The sequence below is a fragment of the Suncus etruscus genome, chromosome 6, assembly GCF_024139225.1.
Source record: "Suncus etruscus isolate mSunEtr1 chromosome 6, mSunEtr1.pri.cur, whole genome shotgun sequence".
NCBI classification, from domain to species: domain Eukaryota; kingdom Metazoa; phylum Chordata; class Mammalia; order Eulipotyphla; family Soricidae; genus Suncus; species Suncus etruscus.
Window position 1 is genome coordinate 44,740,328 of NC_064853.1, and position 24,746 is coordinate 44,765,073.

General features: G+C 52.7%; 2 protein-coding genes across 3 annotated transcripts in view; one reads left to right on the forward strand and one right to left on the reverse strand.

The window, feature by feature from the left end:
• Positions 1-6,186, forward strand: part of YARS1 (tyrosyl-tRNA synthetase 1) — a 31,371-nt gene extending 25,185 nt beyond the window's left edge. The window contains exons 8-13 of the mRNA XM_049774788.1: positions 488-573; positions 1,862-1,997; positions 2,722-2,819; positions 3,804-3,997; positions 4,435-4,576; positions 5,390-6,186. Coding sequence (XP_049630745.1) covers positions 488-573; positions 1,862-1,997; positions 2,722-2,819; positions 3,804-3,997; positions 4,435-4,576; positions 5,390-5,500 — 767 coding nt within the window. The 3' untranslated portion in view covers positions 5,501-6,186. The remainder of the gene's footprint in view (positions 1-487; positions 574-1,861; positions 1,998-2,721; positions 2,820-3,803; positions 3,998-4,434; positions 4,577-5,389) is intronic.
• A 518-nt stretch (positions 6,187-6,704) lies between these two features.
• The window catches only part of KIAA1522 (KIAA1522 ortholog), a 34,139-nt gene continuing 16,097 nt past the window's right edge, over positions 6,705-24,746 (reverse strand). For both annotated transcript variants that reach the window (XM_049774644.1, XM_049774645.1), the window contains exons 2-7: positions 13,919-14,086; positions 13,787-13,842; positions 13,423-13,546; positions 11,938-12,045; positions 9,342-11,852; positions 6,705-8,630 (exon numbers count right to left, since the gene is read on the reverse strand). In XM_049774644.1, the coding sequence (XP_049630601.1) occupies positions 8,608-8,630; positions 9,342-11,852; positions 11,938-12,045; positions 13,423-13,546; positions 13,787-13,842; positions 13,919-14,086 (2,990 nt within the window). In that variant the 3' untranslated portion in view covers positions 6,705-8,607. The remainder of the gene's footprint in view (positions 8,631-9,341; positions 11,853-11,937; positions 12,046-13,422; positions 13,547-13,786; positions 13,843-13,918; positions 14,087-24,746) is intronic.

Genomic DNA, 24,746 nt, shown 5'->3' on the forward strand with positions numbered 1-24,746 from the left:
GGGCTAGAGCAATTGCACAGCGGCAGGGTATTTGCCTTGCACACGGCTGACCTGGGACAGACCCGGGTTCTGTTCCCATCATCCCAAATGATTCCCCAAACCTGACAGGAGCGATTTCTTTTTTTGTTGTTGTTTTGTTTTTTTGTTTTTAGCTTATACCCGGTGGCACTCGGGTTACTCCTGGCTCTGTGCTTAAAAATCACTCCTGGCAGGCTCAGGGCACCATATGGGATGCCAGAATCCAACCACCATCTCCTAGGTTTGGCCACGTTCAAGGCAAACACCCTACCATTGTGCTATCTCTCAGGCCCCCCACAAGGAGCAATTTCAGAGTGCAGAACCAGGAGTAACCCTGAGAGCCAGCAAGTGTGGCCCTAAAACAAAAACAAACAAAAGAAATCATGGTAGACACTGCAAATCCATTTGCATCTGTGATACTCTACCATTATATTAATGAGTTTGTTGATATGGATTCTTTTTCTTCCAGAGTTTGTGATCCTTAGAGATGAGAAGTGGGGTGGAAATAAAACCTACACAGCTTACTTGGACCTGGAAAAAGACTTTGCTGCTGAGGTAATAGCAGAGGCTTTTCTTTCTGAGTAAACTATCTTACCCTCACCAAGTTCTAATTATGTTTTGTTTTCTGGTCTCCCAACAAGTGCTCAGGGTCTAGGGATAACTCCCTGCAGTTTTCAGCTAACTGGACTGGGGGGGTTACCCAGTAGCTGGGGACTACCCAGGCCACACCTGGTGATTCTTATAAGTGACCCGCAGTGCTCGGTAGCCAACTTGGGTCCTTGTTTATGCATAGCTTGCATATCTGACTCCTGGGCTATCTCTGGTGTTCTGTCTTAATGTTTTCTATTCTATTAATGGGTTAGATGAAATTTTAGGAGATTTACAGATTAGATGGGAAAATGGCACAAGCTTATAATAATAATATTTGATAATAACTCTCCAAACTTACCTAAAAGTTAACACTCCAACTTATCCTAGGGGTTCAGAGTGATAGTACAGTGGGTAGGGCACTTGCCTTCTGTGTAGCTGACCTAGGTTCGATCTCTACACCCAATTATGGTCCCTCAGCCCTGCCAGGAGTGATCCCTGAAGGCAGAGCCAACAATTAGCTATGAACATGCCAGTTACAGCACCCAAAAGTGGTGGGGGGGGGCACACACACAAAAGGTTTATTCTAGGCCCGGAGAGATAGCACAGCGGCGTTTGCCTTGCAAGCAGCCGATCCAGGACCAAAGGTGGTTGGTTCGAATCCCGGTGTCCCATATGGTCCCCTGTGCCTGCCAGGAGCTATTTCTGAGCAGACATCCAGGAGTAACCCCTGAGCACTGCTGGGTGTGGCCCAAAAACCAACAACAAAAAAAAAAGCAAAAGGTTTATTCTAACATGAAGGACCAAATCAATAAGATAAAGTATTGGAAGATTTGTATATAATCAAAATTCAAAAACTTAGACATAACAGCCTAAAGAGATGGCTTAAAAGGCCCTGATTTTGGTCCGAGAGCATATTATCTCCCATGTGCTTGTCTTACATGTGGCTGACATGGGTTTGATCTCTGGTACCTTATATAGATGGTACCCTGAGCACTGCTGAGTATGGCCCAAAAATTTAAAAAATTGAAGTGTAAGCTTTACTACAGGTTGGAGATATAGCTCGGGGTAAAACACATGCTTGGCACATATGAGGCCCAGGGTAGGAACTCAAGCAAGTGCAATCCTGTGGCAGCAGTGATAGAAAAGAGCACTGGGAAAAAACCCTGAATTCTACACTCAGGAATCTGTTCAGTGTCCTGGGGCCTGGGTCTGGGCCTGGGCCTATTCCATCTGCTATGTGCTTTTTTCACAGATTGTTCATCCCGGGGATCTGAAGAATTCCGTTGAAGTTGCCCTGAACAAGTTGCTGGATCCCATCCGAGAAAAGTTTAATACCCCTGCCCTGAAGAAACTGGCCAATGCTGCCTACCCAGAACCTTCAAAGCAGAGTAAGGCCAGCACCCAAAGGGAGAGGTCCATGGGTGGGTATGATGTCAGCAGGACACAGACTGCCACTAAGGAAAGGACTCTGAATGAGTCAAATGTTAGACCCCATGGACTCCTGGCGAGGGATTTGAGTCGTGACAGTGATCAGTGCTGGCATGCATTCACCTCTTGTCCCTACTGCCACCCTCCTGGAGCTCTGGTTCACTCACTCCATTCCCAGTCCCTGATGAGAAAGAAATAGTAACAAGAGTGTAGACCAGCACTGAGGATCTAATATGGGCCCCCAGGTTAATCCAAGGGGCCAGAGGAGAGAAATTGTGTTAATGGGGTGCCATGGCATGAGGCTAGGGAGCCAGCTGGTAGGATGAGGGGTGGAGACAGGAAAGAAACAAGGTCAAAAACAAGGCCAGGGTCAAAAAACAGTTGCAACATCGGTCTAATATGATCTTGTGAGAAAGACCCAGCAGGTGTGTCCGGATTACAGGATCCAGGACAGCTAATGACATTGGAGCCTGAGAGAGAGGCCTGGTAGAAATTGGGGGTGTACCACTTTCAAAGGTGGATGCCCATCTTTCCCAGATGGTGTAACTCGGTAGGTGGGTGGGATCCTGAACTGAACCCTGCCAATCTCATTTTCTCCTGATGAAATCAGCTGTTGACTTCTCTTAGGTAAGGCAGACAATTCTCACAACCACCATCTCCCCCTCTGGTTCTTTTCATTCTCAGAACCAGCTGCCAAAGGCCCTGCCAAGAATTCAGAACCAGAAGAGGCCATCCCATCCCGGCTAGACATCCGTGTGGGGAAAATCCTGAGTGTGGAAAAGGTAATCACTTTTCACCATGTCCCAGAGCGAAGTCAGGTTTGTGTGTTTCCATCTGGAGGAAACCTGGCCTGGAATGGGAAGTAACGCCTCTGGGGTCATATTGCTAGTCAAAACCAAGCACCCATTGCCGGCTCCAGGCTTTTCCATTTGCTGTCTCTGGACCTTGGACAGCTGGACACAGCCGGCAGGAGGGGGTGGATATTAGTCAGAGTAACTTGTTGATCCATTAAATCCGGTCTGATGCTCTCACCTGGTGCATGCCCAGCTTGTCTAGACTGGCTGCAGGCTTGGATCAGCCACTTTGCTCCCCAGCCCCCCAGAAATAGTGAAAAGACGGTCTGCACTCTTTTTCCTCCCAGCACTAATTTGCTTTATACTCTGTGGACCTGACCATCAAAAGACTACCTTGATGGGGCCAGAGATAAAGTACAGCAGGTAGGATGTATTCCTTGCACATGGCTGATCTGGGTTCAATCCCTGGCACCCCATATGATTCCCTAAGCCTGCCAGGAGTGATCCCTGAACATAGATCTAGGAGTAAATCCTGAGGTCCTTCAGGTATGTGCCACCCCTCCAAAAAAAAAAGAGAGACTGTCTTGAAATAACTGTTAAGGCTTTCATTTCAAAAAAAAAAAAAAGCTTTCATTTCAGCTGGTCAAGTCTTTAGCTTCCTTCCAGGTTTATTTCTGCCTTGGACTCGTCCGGTGCACACATACATTATCATAATGGTAACCAGACAACCCAGGCTATTGAATCCACCTACCTTTTAGCAGGATATTGGGCTTATTTACTCAGCTCTTGGCCCTGGGTTGATGGTAGTATAGATCTTCAAGACCCATTCTTTTACTTCTTGGGACCTGGATAGAGTTCTCGCTAGAGGGTGCTCTGGGGACCCAAGGGGAAGGGCTGCTTCTTTCTGCAGCCAAAGGAACAACCATGTGTTCCACTGTCACATTCCCTGGCATGGACCTCTGTTACTGGCAGCACCCTGATGCAGACAGCCTGTATGTGGAGAAGATCGATGTAGGAGAAGCCGAGCCCCGGACTGTAGTGAGCGGCCTGGTGCAGTTTGTACCCCAGGAGGAGTTGCAGGACAGGCTGGTGGTGGTTCTCTGCAACCTGAAGCCACAGAAGATGAGAGGAGTCGAGTCCCAAGGCATGCTCCTATGTGCATCTATGTGAGTGACAACTCTAGTTGGGCGAGGGGTCACAGTTGAATGCAGGGAGGCCCAATAGAAGGGGAAATTGGCTGACAAGATGCCCTTCCACATGCCAGGCAGAAGCTCCAGGAATTCGCAATGAACATTTAGTCTAATCACTCAGAAATCAAAGATTCGCTATACACAGGCCAAATACAGTTAGGAAGAGGTAGAGCCGAGATTCAAACCCAGTTTTGACTGGCTGGTAAGGCCTTGGCATTTCTCCTGAAAAGCCCAGGCTTGGGTCTCTCTTGACATAGGATTTCCCTTTAGTCCTTATTAACCCAACCCTGGGACTCATTGAGGACACACTAAGTCCTGTTAGAACCTCCACATAACTGCCCTTGTACTTGGTCACCCGGGGCAGCTGGAGGTTGTCAGTAGCTTCACCTTTTCCTGGTTCTGTGTCCTCTCAGAGAAGGAGCAAGCCGCATGGTTGAACCCCTGGACCCTCCCGCTGGCTCTGCTCCTGGCGAGAAAGTATTTGTGAAGGGCTATGAGAAGGGCCAGCCAGACGAGGAGCTCAAGCCCAAGAAGAAAATCTTTGAGAAGCTGCAGGTAAAAAGCTGCCCTCATTCCTTCTTACCTGAACCTGCCCACTACACTTTCCCAGAAGCCTGCCTGCATCTCCAGCCCTCCTACTTCAGTCCCGGAGCCAGCACATACACTAAGCACTGACTGTGGTGGGATCCTGTGGGAGATACTTCAGACACATCCTGGACTGAGCTTTAGGCTGTGGCAGGAAATGACCTTCAGGGTCCCTCCTGCCCACCTGGGTCCAGATGGCACTTGTTTTCCCTTAGGCCTCTAACTTGATTTCTGTGTCTTTGTTTCCTGAGTTTAAAAGTCAACAAATCTGATGCTCTTGGGCTATCCTAGTGAGTAAAGCTGCAGCAGTTCACTCTCCTCATGGAACCATCAGTACATGTGCAACTTTTCTAGTCAGAACCTCATTTATTAGAATGTTTAAATAGAGTTTGTTCCCAGTGGTGGTTTCTGCCTTCATTCTTCTCTACGTGGCAAATGAGTATTTTCTCTTTCTGGCTTTCCAGGATGATTTTTTTTATTGTGGAACTTGGGGAACCATATAGGATGCTGATGATCAAACCCAGGTCACCCTCTTGCAAAGCAAGGGCCCTTGCCATCAGGTTTGTTCCTAGCATCACAGATGGTCCCCTGAGCCCTGCCAGGGGTGATTCCACATCAGTCAGGAGTAAGCCCTGAGCACCACAGGATGTGGTCCCAGAAGCAAAAATGCAAGAGAAAAACAAGCAAATGCTGTGTTACAGAAGTCCCTTCAGCATGTGAGACTCTTTTCTTGCAGACCCTCTCCACCATTACCACCATCTAATTTTGTCTGTTTTTTTCCAGACTGACTTTAAAATTTCTGAGGAATGTATCGCACAATGGAAACAGACCGACTTCATGACCAAGCTGGGGTGCGTCTCCTGCAAATCTCTGAAAGGAGGGAACATTAGCTAGCCAGCCCAGCACCACCTCCTCCCAAAATCCCTGTCATCTGCTTGTCTCAAGGCCGTACCCGTCTCTTCCCTCCCAGGACATTGAAGCAGGAATGTGGGGCTTGATTGTCGCCAAATTCCATTAAGGGTGGCTCACCTTCCCAGAAGCCAGGCCATGTGGCCTCCTTGTACTTGCAAAGGGGCAGACTCTGCTCTGCCGTCCTCCCTTGGCAGTGAACTTGAAAATCTGGTCTCAATAGAACTTAGGGGAAAACTTTGCCACAAGCCTTCTACTGGGAAAAATTTTGGTTTCCAGGTTTTTCCTAAAGTTGTTCCAGCAGCTGTGCCTCTGGCTGGGATCTAAGGCCTGAATTGGACTAATTACAGCTTCTCCCCAACAGGAAATTGTGGGATTTGGAAAGGGAAGGGAAAACAGAAAACCTATGGTTTACCAAGTGGTTGGCAGCTTCCCCACAGCCCACCAGCCCTGAGGCTTGGCACTGGGGGCAGGGCCTGCCTGAGAGACTCAGTTATTTCCCCTGATCCTACTAGGTTGACTCAGGAACCAGTTGTGTGCTGTTCTAATCAGGCAGCCTGTGGGCAATACAGGGTCTGAGCTTTCTTCAGAGAGGGCGGGTACTTCTCCATAAGGCAACTCAGAATCACGAACCATTTCTCTCATGAGTTTAAATAAAATACCTGAACAAATGTGTCTGTGTGACCTGGACTTACCTCCTAGAAGTAGAACACTGGCCTTGAATGCCGCCAGCATGAAGTATCGCTGAGCCCTCCCTGACCTGCAGCTAGCTGCCTGCAAGATGGATTTCTGATGCTGTGTGGGCAGGAGGGGCTTGGGGTGGTTGGGATGCATTTTGGCTTCTGCTGGCAGTACCTCGCAGGGGTATATACTTACAGGTTCAACATCTGCAGAACAGAACCATTTCCCTTGTAAAGGTAAACCCAACACCTGAGTAATAGTACAGTAGGCAGGACACTTCCCTTGCACGAGGCCAACCAGGTTCTATCCTGGCACCCCATATTAATTACCCAAGCTCCACCTGGGTGATCCCTAAGTGCAGAGCTAAGCACAGCAAGGTGTGGCATACAAAGATACAGCAACCAGGCCAGAAAGCTATTTTGGGGATTGGGGAATTGCTGTTCCCTCAGCAATGCTGGGAGTGTTCCCTTTTCCCCTCCCCCCTCAAAAAAAACACAGCAGCCATCAACATGTTTGAATTGTTTAATTAACAACTTTGAAACCTTTTTTTTCATGTGTCTCAGGCTTTGGGACAGAGGGAATGGATTGTAGAGATATATCAAAGATTCAAAAATTTAAAGAAATATATATATATATACTTCTCTTTTCTAACGTTTTTGTGGAAATTAAAAATGAGGCTTTTGGTCTCCTTTTGCACTAGATCAAGCTCATCCCAGAGGACAGAGAAGAGTCACCTCTTCTAGACCCTCCCCTTAGTTCCCACAATCAAGGACAACTGAGAAGCAGGAGCTGAAGTGACTTGGGGAGGGAAGGGAGGAGACACAAGCCGGGTAACCCCCTCTAAGCAGTTCCCAGACTGGCTACAGGGTGCTGAAAGGTCCCAGGAGGGAGGGTCAGGTGCTCTGGACACAATGGCACATACTGACCCCATCACCAAGTCACTGGGAATGTGCCATACAGCCCCAACAGCAGCTTTCCATCATCCAACGGAAGAACATTAGTTTCTAGCTACAGAAAGAAGACGGAAAGAAGGGCTGGAGTCCCTGGGCCCTCTTGCCACATGCCTTGGGTCCCCAGTTACTGTGCTGGGATTGGACATTGTCCCCAGGGGAGGAGGTGCAGCTTAAAGTGAGGTTCACTGCTGAGAGAGGATCAAGACGAATGGCATCCACAATGCTGTGGAAGGAGGCACTAGGGCCACCCCTGTGCAGCCACAGGGGCTGTGGTAATGCCAGCTTACCTAGACAAGTGGCACAGGCTGAGGTGTTAAAAGGCCCTGGAGGAGAGCGCCAGAGCAGAAAATGGCATCCAGGGGACAGCCACTCAGGCCACTTGCTAGGAGCAGAGCCCCCTTTGCGATCTTCACTGATGAGGGAGGAGGAACAGAATGCCCCTCAGTGGCATGGCCTATGCTGAGAAGTGGCTGCAGGTAAGAACATGCACCAAGATGAGCAGAGGAAAATCAAGCAAACTGCAAGGCCAGGCCTTCCCCTCTACCTCAGCAGACCTGCAGAGCTGTGAGCACAGCTTTGTTGCAGACCCGATTCTGCTTCAATGTGCTGCGCCAAACCCAAGTAAAAACGAGGGGCTTAAGGCTTGGCATTGCCAAGTGCCTACTCAGATGACTTCCTACTCAATTCTCTCACTCAAGGTTGTTCCTATACATACCCCCAATTGGGCCCTGGCTACCACTTGTCCCCCGCATGGAGCACCTAGCAGGTTTAGAAGGCAGGAGGGTGGCTGGGGGGTAAGTTGAGGCACAGGAAGGCTAGCCCCCCACTGCACCTTTTGTGCTTTGGAATTTCACAGCCTCACTCCTGCCTTGAGCCTGGAGAAGCCTGTGGGAATACAATAACTTGCCCACCTCCACAAACCAAGAAAAGGAGCAAATTAGATTGGAGGGGGCAGTTTGGCCCCCACTGTAAGCTGGCAATCAGGGATTGACGCTGCTGCCACGTAAACAGGCCCTTGGAATGTGGTCTCCAGACCCTGGAGGATAGATATGCAGCCGTTTTTCAAAAGTGCTTTGATTCTGGACTACAGTATGTGCATGATTCGAACATTAAGAAAAAAAGAACTCAAGTGAGATGTTTTGCTACCAACTCTGTGGCCTCAAGGTCAGCAGGGGGCGCAACCACCCACTCCACCAGCCCCTCCTCGGAGAGACTAAGGCCGATATGGAAGCCGCAGCTGCCAAGTGAGTGGCTCCATTGGGGAAAGGCATGAGAGCTGGATGAGGTGGAGGCGCGGGTCCACACCAGATTTGCATACAAGTCAAAGGTCGTGGAGGCTAAGGCTGCAGGCATCCTCTCTCAGGTTCAGTGTCTGCCACGTCCTCATCCTTGGAGCTGTTCAGGTCCCTGAGATTGTAATCCTGGCATGGGTCAGCAGTGCCAGAGGGAGCCTGGTGGTCAGACCAGCTCTTTCTGTGGGTCTAGAGGGTGAAAAAAAAGCACTGCACTGAGCAAAGGGGCTCCCAGCTCATCTGTCCACTAAGACTGGCACATCCATACTCCACTTGTTTATTTTTCTGGCTTTGGGCTCACCTGGTGGTGCTCAGGGCGGTTACTCCTGGCTCTGCACTCAGGAATTACTCCTAGCGCTGTTCATGAAACCATAAGGAGTGCCCAGGTTCAAGCCCAGGTCAGTCACATGCAAGGCAAACACCCTACCTGATGTGCTATCGCTCCAACCCCCCATCACTAACCATGCCGGCAATACAGGCCAGCTTTATGAACAAGCGTTAGTCTTGAGGGCCTAACTGAAATTTGCAGTCCCAAGGACCACCTTCGATGGCTGGAAATGGTTCAGTGACAGACAGGATACATATGGCGCACACATGAGGCACTGAATCCCATTCCCAGGCCCAAGGTGGGTCCTCCACAGCCCAATGCTTCAGCACCATATCCCTTGGAACAGACAGGCACCCTGCCCTGCCCCCACATTCTGGGTTCATAAAAGCCTCAAAACTTGGGGGCGGGGGGGATGTCAAAATGGTTCTAGAGGCTGCAGGGTAAGGTTCACAGGCAGGTGGTCACATTTAACTCCAACAGGGCCTGCCTGTTCCCCCCCAGCAATACTGACTATAAGCCAGATGAACCCCTGTGGCAATTCAGGGCCAGTTCCCCCGACCTATACCCTTTACCTGAGCCAAGAGGACCCAGCTTCTGCTCTTCTGGGGCCCCCAGCAGCGAGACACCTCCATTTTCCTCCTTAGTCCTGTCCTCAGTGGGAGAGAGCCCATTAGTGGGAGGCACGGTGAGGGGCTCTGTGGGAGGGGTGGGTGAGGGGACCCCAACAGAGGGCTTGCGGGCCACAGGGGGCGGAGCTTTAGGTGACTTCTTTGTGGCCTGGACAGGCCGTGGCTCTGAGATGCTCCGTAACTCAGCCACCAGATTCCGCTGGAGGTCAGCATGGGCCTCGGGGGACACAGGCCGTTCCAGCTGCAGCTTCTTCGTGCCTTTGGAGAAGATGAAACTGGCCATGGAGGCCGGGGACTGGGGCCGCTGGGGCTCTCTCTCGGGGGCTCCATTGGACTGGGCGCTTCCAGGACGCTCACTGGGAGCCAGGCTGGAGGCCTTGAGCCGGACAGCTGCGTGGAGCCCTGAGGAGGGGGCTGTCACTGGACTGGCCCGCCCAGACAGGGCCCTTCGTAGTGGCTTCTGGGGGGCTGAGGGCCCTGATGCTGGGGGGGCTGAGGGCCCTGATGCTGGGGTGGGAGCCCCTGTGGGAGGCCCCACGGAGCGCAGGCGGACCATCTGCAGGAGTGAAGGCGTGACCAAGGGTGCTCCAGCATCTTCCCTGGGCACCCCGTTGCCTTTGCCACCACTTGATGGGTCCTTTGGGAGAACCTTGGACCCAGGCCCTGTTGCAGAACCTGCAGGTGGGGGTGTGGGTGGAGCTGGTGGAGGGGCTGGAGGGGTGGGATCCTGGGTCTGGGGAGAGAAAGGAGCTGGGGGGGAGCCTGCCACAGAGAAGAAGGCCTCCTCGGGCGGGGGGAAGTCAGCCATGGACAGGTCCTGCTCCTCAGGGGCCGGGGGTGGGGGTGGGGGCCAGTTAGGATCCTGGGGGGACTCCTCAGTCATCTCGGAGTCTGCCCCCACCACCTCAGACTTCTTGGCAGGGGGAGGAGGAGGATGGTAGGAGGGAGGCGGGGATGGTGGGGGAGACTGCTCTTTGGAAGTCAGGGGAGACTCTGGTGGGGCCAAGGATGCCTGGGCAGCTAGAGGAGGGGGCTCAGGAGCAGCATCGGTGGCAGACGAAGGCCCAGCAGACACCGAGGGGACAGCAGGGGCAGGGGCCGCAAGCTTCAGGCTCTTGGACTTGGAGGGTGGTGGGGAGAAGGGGGCAGGCACCTTGGGATGAGGAGGGATGACAAACCTGTCCCCCAGGACCGCTGACACTTGGGGACCAGCAGGGGCCGGGTCAGAGGAGGAGGAGCTCAGGGATGTGAGGGAGGAGGAGACAGAGGGGCCTGGAGAGCGGAGAGAAGTGATTCGCTCAGGTTTAGGGGGCTGGGCCCTGCCTGGAGAGGGGGGTGCTCCTGCTAGGCCCTTGGGGGGGAGCGTGGGGGTCCCACTTTGGCTTGAGTAGCCACTGGAGGGTGAAAGTGTCCGTTCTGGGGAGCGTGGGGGGCGACGGGAAGCACCCGGAGATGGGCCAGGCACCCAGCTGCCCGCAGAACTGGAGGGACAGGGCGCTGCCCCCATCCCGTCTGTGGCCCCCGTGGGTGGGGGCCAGGGCAGCTGCGGCGTGGGCTTCCGCTCAGGCTTCCTCTCAGGCTTGGGCGGCAATCCCAGGGCCCCATCGGTGGCTGCGGGGCCTCGCTGGTGGAGCGAGTAGGTCCTGCGCGGCGGCGGTGGTGCCCGCTTCAGTTTGCGCAGGGACACGCTGCGGCCCGACAGCTGCCCGCTGCTGCGGATGCTGCCCGCATCCGAGGCACCAGCCGTGCTGCCCCCACTGGGAGAGCCGCGCCCACTGCCACCTGGGCCAGGAGCTGCCGTGCTGGTGCTGGCCACAGAGCCCTCGGGCCGGCCCTCAGAGCCACCCTGCGAGGAGAGCGTGGAACCGTCGGACACGATGGTCTCGGAGGACTGCGAGTGGCTCCAGGTGTCACTGGAGGAGGAAGGGTGGCGACTTCGGGGCCACGGGCTGGAGGCCGAGGAGAAACGGCCTAGCGAGTGGACAGAGGCCGGGCTGGCTGTGAGCAGACTATGGCGGCTCAGGGTGCGCACGCTGCGACAGCCCAGGGCCACCACGTCCACGGTGGGTGGCAGCACAGCATGTGGGATGAGCTTGGACAGGTAGGTGGCCTGAGGCGAGATGGACATGGCCGGGCTCAGGGGCTCCACCGGTCCGGCCCCTCCCGTCATTCCAGGCACTGCGAGAGACATGGGCCGCATCAGCGCAGGGGGCCGGGCTCCCGTGGAGCAGCCCACGAGGGTGTCATCCCGGTAGACACGGTCAATGTGACGCTGCACCAGGGCTTCAGTGGCCTCGGTGGAGTCTGTCTGGGCCTCCAGTGCCTGCAGGGACACCCGTACTCCTGGCCCTGCAGCTGGGCCTGCTGGACGGCCATCCACCGTGGGGATTCGGACAGAGTCCCGGGGCCCTGGAGGCCGGGGGGAAGCAGGTGCCTCACGCTCATGCTTAAGGCCTAAAATAGACAAGGAGGATGTGGGAGTGAACAGAGGGGTAGCTGGGCTCTCCTCACCTCTGTCCCTTAGGGAATCTCAGCTCACCCAGCTCCTTCTGCACATGCTGTGGTAGGCCCAGCACTGTGCTCCGCCGTTCCCGCCGCCTACGCCGGCCCGACTTAGGAAAGGAGTCATGGGGTCGGAAGGTAGAGCCTGTGGACAGGAGAACCAGGTGAGAGAAGTTTTAGAGCAGGTCTCTGGCCACAATATGCTGCCAAGAGCCACTTTGGGAATCTCTTAGTCAGAACTCTAAAACAGGCCAGAGTGATACTATAGTGCCTTGCACGAACTGACCTGGGTTCTATCCCTGACATTCCAAATGGTCCCCTGAGCCCACAAGGAATGAGTTCTGAGTGTAGAGCCAGGAGGAGTAACCTCTGAGCACTGTCAGGTATGCCCTCCCAAAAAAAAAATAAATAACACCTCCGGGGCCGGAGAGATAGCATGGAGGTAAGGCATTGGCCTTGCATGCAGAAGGACGGTGATTCGAATCCCGGCATTCCATATGGTCTCCCAAGCCTGCCAGAATCAATTTCTTTTTTTGTTTGTTTGTTTGTTTTTGTTTTTGGGTCACACCCAGCAGTGCTCAGGGGTTACTCCTGGCTCTACGCTCAGAAATTGCTCCTGTTAGGCTCAGGGGACCATATGGGATGCCGGGATTCAAATCACTGACCTTCTGCATGAGAGGCAAATACCTTACCTCCATGCTATATCTCCGGCCCCCAGAATCAATTTCTGAGTGTAGAGCCAGGAGTGACCCCTGAGCACTTCCAGGTGTGACCCCCAAAACAAAAACAAAACAAAAAATTCAGAAAGCTTTACTAAATCCACGATCATTTCCATTTGTGGACACTTATATACCAGTCAGCATGCTAACCACTTTTCTTCAGCCCAATAAAGCAAGGACTCAATCCCATTTCTAAAGCACATCACACAGAAGCACTGTGGGGCCAGAAAGATAGTACAGTGTAAGGTGCTTGCTTTGCACGTGGTCAACCTGGGTTTGATCCCCAGCATCCCATATAGTCCCTTGAGTAATGCTAGGAGTGTAGAGTCAGGATTAATTCCTGAGTACTTCCAGGTGTGAACAAAAAACAAAAAGGCAGAAGTGCAGGGGCTGGAGCAACAGCACAGTGGGTGGGGCATTTGCCTTGCAAATGGTCGACCCCTGTTCAATTCTGGGCATCCCATTTGTTCCCCAAACCTACCAGGAGTGATTCCTGAGCACAGAGCCAGGAGTAACACCTGAGCACTGCTGGGTGTGGCCCCAAAACAAACAAACAGAAGTGCAGAGGTGAAGGGTTGGTTTCAGGCCGCAGGACCAAGGCAGCAATGTCACGCTCAGCCCTGCCCTTCCACCTTAGACCCATCCTGCTCTGTACAGGCGTGTATCGGAAATCTTCTGTGGACACTGGGCACCATGTTCCCACAATCCCTGGATCACAGAGTCTTTAGGAGGAAAAGGTGTCCCTGCAGCTGGTGTGTCCCTTGCCCCTCTCCATTCAAGAAGCCCAGCTGGAGAGCAGGCACCTTTGCGCTGGATCATCTCAGAGCGGATAGAAAGCGCATCCTCGGCTGTGGAACTCTCGGTCGTGTACGATGTGGACTGGCTGCAGAAGGAGATGCTGTCCTCATCCGGCCCCGTCTGGGAAGACTGTCAGAGAAGAGGGATCAGGCCCATAGCCACTCCAGAGCTTTGAGATCTATGACTCCATTTTTCCTGTCTCCCAGCTTAAACGAGGCCTCTACAGAGGCAGCCCTTCATTAGCCCTTTAAAGACATCTCACCCAGAAGACATCTCATCCTCAGGATAGGATGTAGAGAGGAAGCTGCCAGAGGCCAGGCAGGCCGGAGAGAGAAGAAAAGAATGGACCCAGCTGAGGACAGAGCTCACCTGGATGCTCTGAGTGTCTCCATGGTCCCAGCCACCTTTGTTGAGTTTCTGTTTTTCTAGAAGACATCAGAAAGCAGGGTTGGATGGGCCCCACTGTGGGGATGAAGGGGGACGCAAAGGTAGAGGGGATACCTTGGTACTGGAGGGAGCGGAGTCCTTCCTGCGCCTGTGTGTGTAGCTCTTCCAGGTGTGGCGGCCGCCCACGGGGGAAGAAGACATTGTCCTGGTCATCACACACAGACCCTGGCCCCTGGCCAGATCCCCCACTTATACGTTTGTCACTCTCAGTCTTGGCAGAGCCTGGTGGGAGAGAAGAGGAAGAAAAGCTAAGACCCGAAGGCATCATGGCTCTGGAGATGCTCAGGCAATACTAGGCTACCCAAACCCCAGCTGTACAATGTCCACCGCCCTCCAGGGCACATACTCACTAAGCGGGTCCCCAGAGACATACAAACCAGAGCTACGTATTCGTGTATCTGCTGACACACACCAATGGCCCCACAGCAGCCCCCAAGCTTGTGGTATATGCACACGATATCCACAAACTTCACGAGTCTAGAGACAGGCCAGACTGTATGCACAGACAACACCCAAGTGGAAAGGCCTCTGTCTACACAATACAGCCAGTACCAACACACAAACACACACACACACATACACAAACATATGCACACAGTGTCCCTGGTCCCATTCTGTACAAATATTGTACCAGAACAGATACACAACCAGGTATCTGCATGTCCCTCAGTGCCCTGTGCAAGACATGCCAACCCACACCCCTCTCAGCAGCCCATTTTTCTGCTCTCCAGACCAGCACAAAGATCAACCTTTTCATTCAGGCACCACCACCCTCACACCCAAACCCTCCAGCCCAGGGCCAGGAAGATACCACAGGACTCCACAAAGGGGTGGGGAGTGCAGATTCCCAGGATGTGGAGGGTGATTGAAAGGGGAAACAAACCAGAAAAAGGCCACTGGGGTCTGCTACTCACCCATGTGGCTGTCCCCCAGCTGAAGATGGGCAGGCGAGGAAAGAAGAGGGACCTGGGGTTGGTCCCTCCACCCCCAGACAAAGCAATTCAATCCTTACTTGGGGGAGCAGGACCAGGTACCCCCTCTCCTAGAGGCCCCAGCCCCAGGTGCTGAGGAGCCAGAGATCCATTACAAAGGATCCAGTTACAGGCCCTGCCCCTGGGAGAGCTGCTGGTCATCTGACCCCAGGAATGGGGGGCTGCGTCAGCACTCTGCAACCCCAGGCCCCTGTAAATGAACCAACAACATAAGCAAAAGTAAGGGGAGGGTCACATGGCCTGACAGCATAGTGTGCAGAAATAAACAAAAAAAAACTGAGCCCTAAAAGGCCACTCCCAAATCCAGCATGGGGTCCCCTCAGATACCCCTTTTCCTCCTTTATTTGTCCATCCAGATATAGGAGAGCTCCCCAGGGAGCTGCCCAGGACCAGAGATCCTGACCCAACCCCTACTTTACAAGTCAGAGAACTAGACTCCATGCAGGAAGGCCTTGGCAGAGGTTGGAGTCAAACAGCGACAGGACCAAACTCAGTTCCCAGAGAAGTGGCCTCCAGAAGTATCCCCAGCCTGGTCCCCTGAACATTCCCAGGTTGACTGGGATAGAGGAAGGAGGCCAAGTTTCCAGAGAAAGTGAGTCTACCCCCTTCCCAGGTGCCACCAAACCCAGGCCTGCCAAATTTCATGGCTCAGTGCTTCCTCCACTCTTCTGCTGCCCTCAGTGCTGACCTACATGATGCCTCACCTTTCCATACTGAGGCACTGGGGTGGAACCACTAAGGCTGGGGAACCCCAGCAAGAACGGTCTCAGAAAGACAGCAGACTTCAAGGTCAGCGTCCAACCACACTGGCAAACAGCACAGACCCAGACAAAGGCAGCAGGAAAGGCTGGACAAAGGCGGCTGAGGGCACCTCCACACACACACACACTGCCCTTCCCCACCCTGGACCACACCTACCACCTCTGGGACTGGCAAACAGAGGTGCTGGGATGGCTCTTCTCTCCCACCCACTCACCCTTCTTAAAGAGCCTGAGGAGTGACAGGAGGTGACAGCCCAAGAACAGCACCATGGCTGCAAACTCCAAACCCAGTCCCCTGAGCCCACCACTCACTCTCTCTGGCAACCAGCAGCACCTTCCCTAGTCCCACAACGGATGGGTCAGTCTGAACCAACCACTGCAGCTGCAGCAGTGACCCTGCAAAGAAGGAGGGGCCACATGCCAGGCCTCCTCCCATCATCCCAGGACCTGCCCCTCCCCGTGGTACATGGAAAGGACACTGAAGCCAGAGTTGTGGGTGCTCAGCTCAAGTGCAGAGTATGACTAGCAGGGCCAATGTGATTCAATTCTCAGAGCAGGCTACTGTATCTGGCCCTGGGTCCTCTAGGAAATAGTCAGGAGCCAGAGGGGAGGTGGAGAGCACAGCTACCAGATGGCAGGTAGAGAACCACCAGACTAGAACTGGCCTGATGCCCAGCCCCCAAGTCCTGCTGACCGGTGAGGGTGATTCCCTAGGGAACACCAGAACTGTACGGGGACAGACAGGCCATTGGCAGAGGTCCTAGAGGGATGGGGGCCAGCCCAGGGAACAGGCAGAAAGAGGTTTCCAAGTAGTCACGGGAAGGTAGAAATAAGCCCTCACTGAATCTTCAGCCCACCCTGCCCCAAAGCATTGCTTCTGCCCTGTGAAGGTCAACTGCCCAGAGATGCTTGTGGGTACCAGAAGGTCATGCAGCTGACCCACCTTTTCTGCAATCAGACCTTCTAATGAACCCTCCCATGGGGCTTGCTTTGTGACTCCTGGCAGGGAGAACAGAAGTGGCCAAGAGTCAGGTCAGAGGTAGGGGCAGTGAGAGAGTTGAGGAGGTGGCATGGGATGGGGAAAGGTATTTGGAAAGATTTAACCCAATTCCCTCAGATACAAGTCATACTCTTACAGACAAACAAGGCCCCAACTCATCCACAAAAGACTGCTGAGTCCACTTAGCCCATCAGCAAGAATTTGTGAAGCTTGTGCCAAGGGCTGTGGCCAAAACCAGGGAACTATTTTGTGCACCAGAACGTTCCCAGCACCTAAATCAATATTTGATGGGTACATGATAGAGACAAACAGTATCAGTTTAGATGTGAAGACTAAAGAGTGTGGCAGGAAGAGGGTCTTTCTAAGGGAAGTCAAAGAAAAGGATAATGGAGGCTAAAGAGAAAGCTCAGCAGATTGGAGCTGAGTTATGTGCACAAGGCCCAGATCTGGCCCCAGAGCCTGGACACCGCAAGGTCCCCTAATGACTGCCAAAGTGACCCCCTGAGCACTGAGCCAGAAGTAGACACTGAGCATTCCTGGGTTTACAACCCCCCCCCCAACAAAATAATAAAAAGAGAAATAAGAAAAGGACAAAGTGAAAACTGAAAAATGAAGGACCAGCCAGGGCAAGACTAGAGTGCAGAATATTAATCTAGACAGAAGTAAAACACATTTCCCAGAATGAAGGCCAGTGTGACAGGAACAGAATGAATAGGAAGTGAAGGGCAGATGAGAAGGCAGAAACCAAGTCAAGTGGAGTCTCACAACCCTTGGCAGAGTCTGACAAAGCTGTTTATTCAAACAGCTCCAGGAGCACTGTCAAAGGAGACCCCTAAACAAACAGCAGCTGAGATTGTCTATGCCACCACTCTTTCTGCATTTGAGGGGTGTTGGATGGATGGCTGCAGGTCCCTCTGCATTTGTTGCCCCTTCTCAAGGAGAGCCTCCAACGGAGCTGGACAGTCTCTCCAGAACTCACAGAAGGTTAAACAACAGGCCTGCTAGCAGTAGTCAATGGCACATGCCTCACATGATCCAGGATACGAGTTCAAACCCCAGCACTATATGGTGTCCTGAGTAGGATGAGGGATAACGCTGGAACCCCAACCCCCACCCACAGGCTTTGGCAGAGGTGATACCGGCACCACATGGCAGGGCCTAAACACTAAACCATCTGGCCTGGCTGGCAGCATGTATCACTGGGAATGGCCTCTGAGCACTGGAGGAAAACTTGAATCCAACAGCACACTCTGTCCATTATGCTAGCTATGAACCTGACCACCCCTCAAAAACTCAAGGGTTCCTCCCTCTCCCCCCCCCTTTTTTTTTTTTTTTTTTTTTGGTTTTTGGGCCACACCTGGTAACGCTCAGGGATTACTCCTGGCTATGTGCTCAGAAGTTGCTCCTGGCTTGGGGGACCATATGGGACACCGGGGGATCGAACCTCGGTCCGTCCAAGGCTAGCGCAGGCAAGGCAGGCACCTTACCTTTAGCGCCACCGCCCGGCCCCCTTCCCTTCCCCCTTGTCCCACACATTCAAGGTTGCTTGACCACATCTTAGATATGGATCCAAAACCTGCAAAGCTCAGTCAGGTGACTTCCAGGGTCCTGACTGTCTCCAAAAGTGGAGCTTCTAGGGACCAAAGAGATGGGTCAGTGTTACAGCACATGCAAAGGGTTGGGGCATCCACTTTGCATGTAAGAGCCCCAGATTCCATCCCCAGTACTGCATTGGTCTCCTCAGCATCCCCACAGCACCATGCCAGGGAGTTGCCCATAAGCTTCACCCAGTAAGGCCCCCAAATCAAAGACAAAGAAAATAACCTAGACTTTATGCATGACTAACTACTTCACAGGCTCTCTCACCAGGGACACTAAGGACTGAGCTCTAAGTCCCTATAATAGAGGGTGGGGGCAGTTAGGGCCACAGCTGCAAACTCCCAGCAGATTCAAGGCTCTCACACTTGATAACATCTGGTTGCCAGGCAACACCCCTCCCCCAACCCTCCACAGTTTGTTCTGGGCCTGAGGTCTCCCTAGCTTCCCAAGCACACAGGTCTATATACCTGTTGCCCATAGAATAGGAGTGGGGCGATAGGGGAGGAGAGGCTCAGCAGCATGAGTTGGGGGTGGAAGGCATGTGTTTCCCAAAGAAGCAGAGGATCTGAGTAGAATGCCCTTGGCCAGGGCCACACTTGGAGGATTTCTGCTTCCGTAGTCCAGAGATACAGCCTGAGATTGGGACTGAACAGGAGGCCTTTCCCCTCCTCCTGCCAGAGGTAGGAGGCTTCAGGATCTGGCAGGTCACACACCTCAACAAACAAGGCCACACTAGAAATATACTTGCAAAGCCCGGAAGGTCAGTACAGCCCAACAGTTCAAGGACACAGACATGTACCTCCAATATGTCCCCATGGGGCCAGCCCCATATGTGAGAGCTCAGAACCACACCCACAAAGGACACACTGGCCCCATAGGCCCCACCTTCTCCTGCATGAGCCATTGCACAGACCTACAGAGCCTTCCTTGCCAGGTGCACTGTCCCCACCATGCCGGGGCTTTCCTGAGCCTTCAGGGCAGGAAGGTGGGTTAAGGCCACAGGTACAAAAAGGAGGCAGAAAGTGCGCATGCGTCCACTGTCTTGGCAACAACCTCCTTGGGTGAGGCCTCAACCTGCCCCATTCTACAACAAGGGCTGGGGGGTGCGGCGCACCCACAGCCAGGCAGGCCTGACTCAGGGGAGAGGAATGTGGGAGGAGGGCACAGCTGCCCAGGTGGCCCCGCTCTCAGAACCCTCTAGGCCTGCCTGTGCCTTTCTCCTACCCAGTCCTGGTGGTCTCCACCAGCCAGGCTACAATGCAGGGTGTCCAGAATACCCTATCTCAATCCCTCAGCACAGTGGGCAAACCTAGGCACAGGGTATGAAGATTTGCTTTGTTGCTTGGGGGAGAGGGGAAGGGCACACCCAGTAGCAATCAGGGTTACTCCTGACTATGCTCAGGGGTCGCTCCTGGAGGTGCTCAGGGATTAAATTTGGGTCTTAAGACTCAGAGAAAAGAAAAAGAGAAAAAACAAAAACTTTCAGGAGAAGGTTGTCTAAACACACTTTCTCTTCTACTGCCTCACTAAAGAAGAAACCTGAAATGTAGGTGTCACTCCCTTTTCACAAATGAGCAGAGGCCTGCTCCCAAGGGAAAGTGGTTTGCTCAAGGTCACCCAACCAGGAAGTGGTCATGCCCAGATTCCTAACTGGTCTCCAGCCAACAATGAGGGTTTCTAACTCTGAGGAGGGGGCCAAGGGGTTGACGCCTCAGTCCCTAGGCCAGGGAGCGAAGGCTGTGTCCCATTTCGACAGGGGTCCTGGAGGACTCCCCCTTTGTCCCCATAGTATGAGGCCCCACCCAGCAGCGCAGAGCCAACAGGCCGGTTCTAAGGTAAATACTGGGGGGAAGGGCGCACCAGGGCCGAGGCCATTCCCATCCCACAGTAGCCTGAGGGACCCTGGAGGGCTGGGGAGGAATGAGCTACAATAATTAATAAGCAAGTAATGAGTTTCCAGGTCAGTGTCTGCTCCCCAACAATGATATAATCACCTCCTTCCACCAAGGTGCAATTTTAACCTTCCCAGGCCTTTTCCTTTGTCCCTTCAAGGCATGATTATCCTTCTCTTAGAGGCAGCCACGAGGGCCCAGGAGAGGAACTGAGGTGAGGAGTCAGGCATTTGCATATCAGGTCTTTCATGCAAGAAGGCCTTTTATGCAAGACTCAGTTTTCTCATCTGTGAGATGGGACTGAGGCCACTGTAGAGGACTAGGAATATTTGAGAAAGTCAGGCAACCAAGGGCTAGCACAAGAGGAAGCTTCTGCCTCTCTAGTGCCTGAGAGGCAGTAAAGAGTCCTCTCAGGCCCTTCTTTCACTTCCAGGACAATCAACTTACTCAGTTCCAACTGAGAGGCAAGGGGCTTACTACACGCTCCCAATGCAGAGAGGAGAGCTGAGGGTGGTGACATGCCCAAGGTCACACAGCTAGGAGGTGGCACTGCTTCTTCCCAGGCTTCCCCTGGTCTCTCCTCCCCCACTTCCGAGCTCTTTAGCTCTCAAGTGGAGTTAAGGGCCATTATTAAGATAAGGTTTGACAAGGGTCACTTAACAACTGATCCCCACATCTCCACAATCTCTGCCCCCCCCCCCACTAGCAGCCCTCTCTCCCAGTGCTTGGGAGCAAAGGGAACTAAGGACCCAGCCTGGATGTCCTAGGCTCTGGGCTTCAGGAATCCTGGAGTATAGTTGCCACGCCCTGCCCTTTTCTGGTCTTCAGTGTCCTCCTCTGTGAGATGGAAGGGCTCTCTAAAGAGCCTTCAGCCAGAGACGGAGCTCAGAGGTAAGGCATTTGCTTTGTATGTAGAAGGCCCTGAATTTAACCCCTAGTACTGAAGGAAAAAATGTTAAAAAGTCTAAGGATGGGGCCAGAGAGATAGCATGGCTGTAAGGCATTTGCCTTGCATGCTGAAGGGCGGTGGTTTGAATCCCGGCATCTCATATGGTCCCCCAAGCCTGCCAGGAGCAATTTCTGAGCATAGAGCCAGAAGGAACTGCTGAGCGCTGCTGGGTGTGACCCAAAAATAAAAAATAAAAACCCACAAAAAAGTCTAAGGATGAGGCCAGAGCGATGGCACACTGGTAGTGCATTTGCCTTGCAAGCGGCTGATCCAGGACAGACCTCTGTTCGAATCCCAGTGTCCCATACAGTCCCTCAAGCCAGGAGCAATTTCTGAGCACAGAGCCAGGAGTAACCCCTCAGTGTCACCAGGTGTGTCCAAAAACCAAAAAAAAAGTCTTAAGGATGGAGCCAGAGGAATAGCACAGCACAGAGCCAGGAGTAATCCGAGTGCCACCGGGTATGACAAAAAAAAAAAAGTGTCTAAAGAGCCCTAACCATGTTTAAGTCCCAGGGGGATAGTTCTCCCCAAGTCTGGGTCAGGGCCTGGGGCTCCCTGGGGATTCCAGATTCCATTTATCTTAGATTACTAGGCCTGCAAGGGCTAAGCCAGGCACTTATCTGGGAGCTCAGGGTTCCCACAAGCAAGTCTGGACACACTGTGGGTTATGAGTTTCCCCTTAGAGAAGGGGAAAGACTTCAGATGAAACTGGGGGAGCAGTCGGTGCAGAGGAAGGGGGAGTATTCTCCCTCCAGGTAATAGTACTTACCAAAGTCCTGTGGCACACTAGATCCAAAGGAAGGGCAAGGATGAGAATTCCAGGCTGGGCCAAGAAAACAGTATAGGAACCTGCTGTTGACTTGTATTTGATCCCCAGCACCATGTATGATCCCCAAACCCTGTCAGGAGTGATCCTTGAGAAGTGAGTTGGGAATAAGTACTGAGAACCACTGGGTATGACCCAAATAACCCTCCATCCCCCCGAAAAAAAAAATTCCATGTAAACTGACTCTTCCAAAAACTTCATTTCAGTCTCCTAACCTGCACAATGGGCAAAACCCAAACAGGAACAGGCTGATTTGTGTGTAAACTTGGCAATACAGGATTGGAGAGATAGCACAGAGGTAAGGCATTAGCCTTGCAAGCAACCCAACCAGGATGGTTGGTGGTAAGAATCCCGGCATCCCATATGGTCCTCTGTGCCTGCCAGGAGCAATTTCTGAGCACAGAGCGAGGAGTAACCCCTGAGCATCGCCCGATGTGACCCAAAAACAAATAAACAAACAAAAAAACATGGCACTACAATAACAGCAAAAGAAAGGCAGATGTGTAAAGGGGTGATCCTTAACGAACATCCTCCAGCAACCCGCTACCTTTCCAGGAGCAGTGTACAGATGGTCTGGGAAGGGCTGGATTCCTGTGAACTGAGATAGGTTACAATATAATGTCTTTCCCCATGAAGAGGCCTCTCACCATCTGCAAGCACTCCCTACACTGTTCAAAGGGGCTTGGTACTGGGGTCAACCTCCCTGAATCTTGGCTTACCCTCCCGTCCCACTTGCTTTATCTCTGAGTTCTTGCTAAATTCTGTTTTTGTTTTGTTTTGTTTTGGGGCCACACCCATCAGCACTTAGGGGTTACAGCTGGCTCTGTACTCAGAAATCACTCCTGGCAGGCTCGGGGGACCATATGGGATGCCGGGAATCAAACCCAGATCCATCCACGGTTGGATGCGTGCAAGGCGAAAATGCCCTACCGCTGTGCTATTCCTCCAGTCCCAGTGTTAAATTCTGAAGCCCAGCTCCATGTGCTTTTTTCCAATGGTGCTCTCTACAAACTCCCAGGACCTTCAGACTTTCTTTGTGCAGATTCCTCAGTCACAAGAGGGAACCCCTTAATGCGATGAAGGGAATGGGCTTTGAATAGATTTTTTTTTTGGTTTTTGGGCCACACCCGGCAGTGCTCAGGGGTCACTCCTGGCTGTCTGCTCAGAAATAGCTCCTGGAAGGCACCGGGGACCATATGGAACACCAGGATTCGAACCAACCACCTTAGGTCCTGGATCGGCTGCTTGCAAGGCAAACGCCACTGTGCTATCTCTCCGGGCCCTGAATAGATAGATTTGGGTCTAAATCTTGGTTCATCAGCTCCTTGTTGGGGCCTGAGCAGCAAGTAGATACCTAATTTGCACACAGTCAACCTGTTTGATCCCCAGTACCACATATGGTCCCTTAAATCTCACCAGAAGTGATTCCAGAGTACAGATCCAGAAATATGCCCTGAGCAATACTGAGTATGGCCCCAAATCCAAATAAATGAACAGCCAAAACAAAACTCAGCCAACTACTTGCTGAGAGGCCTTAAGTGAATGTCTTCACTTCTTTGAGCTCTAGTTTCCTGAGATAAATTTATTTTTCTGTCTTTCTCTTCTTTCTCTTCTCCTCCTTTCCCCTCCCCTTTTCCTCCTTTCTTTTCTCTTTTCCTTTTCTTTCTTTCTTTCTTTTTTTTTTTTACACTCAGAGGTTACTCCTGGGACTGTGCTCAGTAATTACTCTTGGCAGTGTTCAGAGGACCATATGGGATGCTGGAGATTAAATCTGGGTCAGCCACGTGGAAGGCAAGTGCCCTACCTGCTATACTATCTCTCTTCAGCCTGTATTCTTTCCTCCCTTCCTGGCTCCCTCTCTGGCTCCCTCCTCCCATTTTTATTCCTTCGGTCTTGTTTGATTTGGGGCTGCATTTGGCTGTGCTCTGGAGACCATGTGGTGCCAGGACTGAGCCTGGACCTCCTGCATGTAAAGCCTGCACTCATGTTTTGTTTTTTTTTTTTTTTGTTTGTTTGTTTGTTTTTTTTGGTTTTTGGGCCACACCTGGTGACGCTCAGGGATTACTCCTGGCTATGCGCTCAGAAGTTGCTCCTGGCTTGGAGGACCATATGGGACGCCGGGGGATCAAACTGCGGTCCGTCCAAAGCTAGCGCAGGCAAGGCAGGCACCTTACCTCTAACGCCACTGCCCGGCCCCTGCACTCATGTTGTTGCATTCTCTCTCTCACTCTCTCTAGCCTTATTTCACATATCTGCTCCCATCCCCCAGCCAAACAACCCAAAGTCCAGAACATTCCCACAGCCCTCTCTGGCCCATTCTCATAATCTGATGATTAATCTTTGGTCCTATCACCTCTGCCACCTCCTCCAGAGTCCTGCAACTGCCACTCCTCTCCATTCCCACAACCACCACCCTGTCCCTGTCCTCACTTCATCACCTCTCCCCTGGATTGCTGCAACAGCCTCCCCACTGGTCTGGGAGCTTCCACTCACCGGCCTGTTCCCCAATCTATCCTGCCTGCACCTGCCTCCAGCCTGGAGCCGTCTTCCCTACACGCCACTTCTGTGGCTACTTCCCTGACCCAAGCACCTACATTGACTACGAACAGACAGCGCACTCCAGCTCTCCTGCTTGTTTTGCTTCCTTTCCACACACCATCTCACAAACTCATCAACTGGCTGTGTTCCAGGGTCCCACTCTCTCATACCTAGATATGGGACAGGGAGGCACTTGGAATTGTCACCAGGAGAAAACGGACAAAATTAGTACTCATTGGCCCTTTTCTCCCATGCATGAGCCACTGTACCTCTCCCACCTGTGCTCCTCTCAGCAGCATGCCTGAGCTGACTCTACCCCACAGAT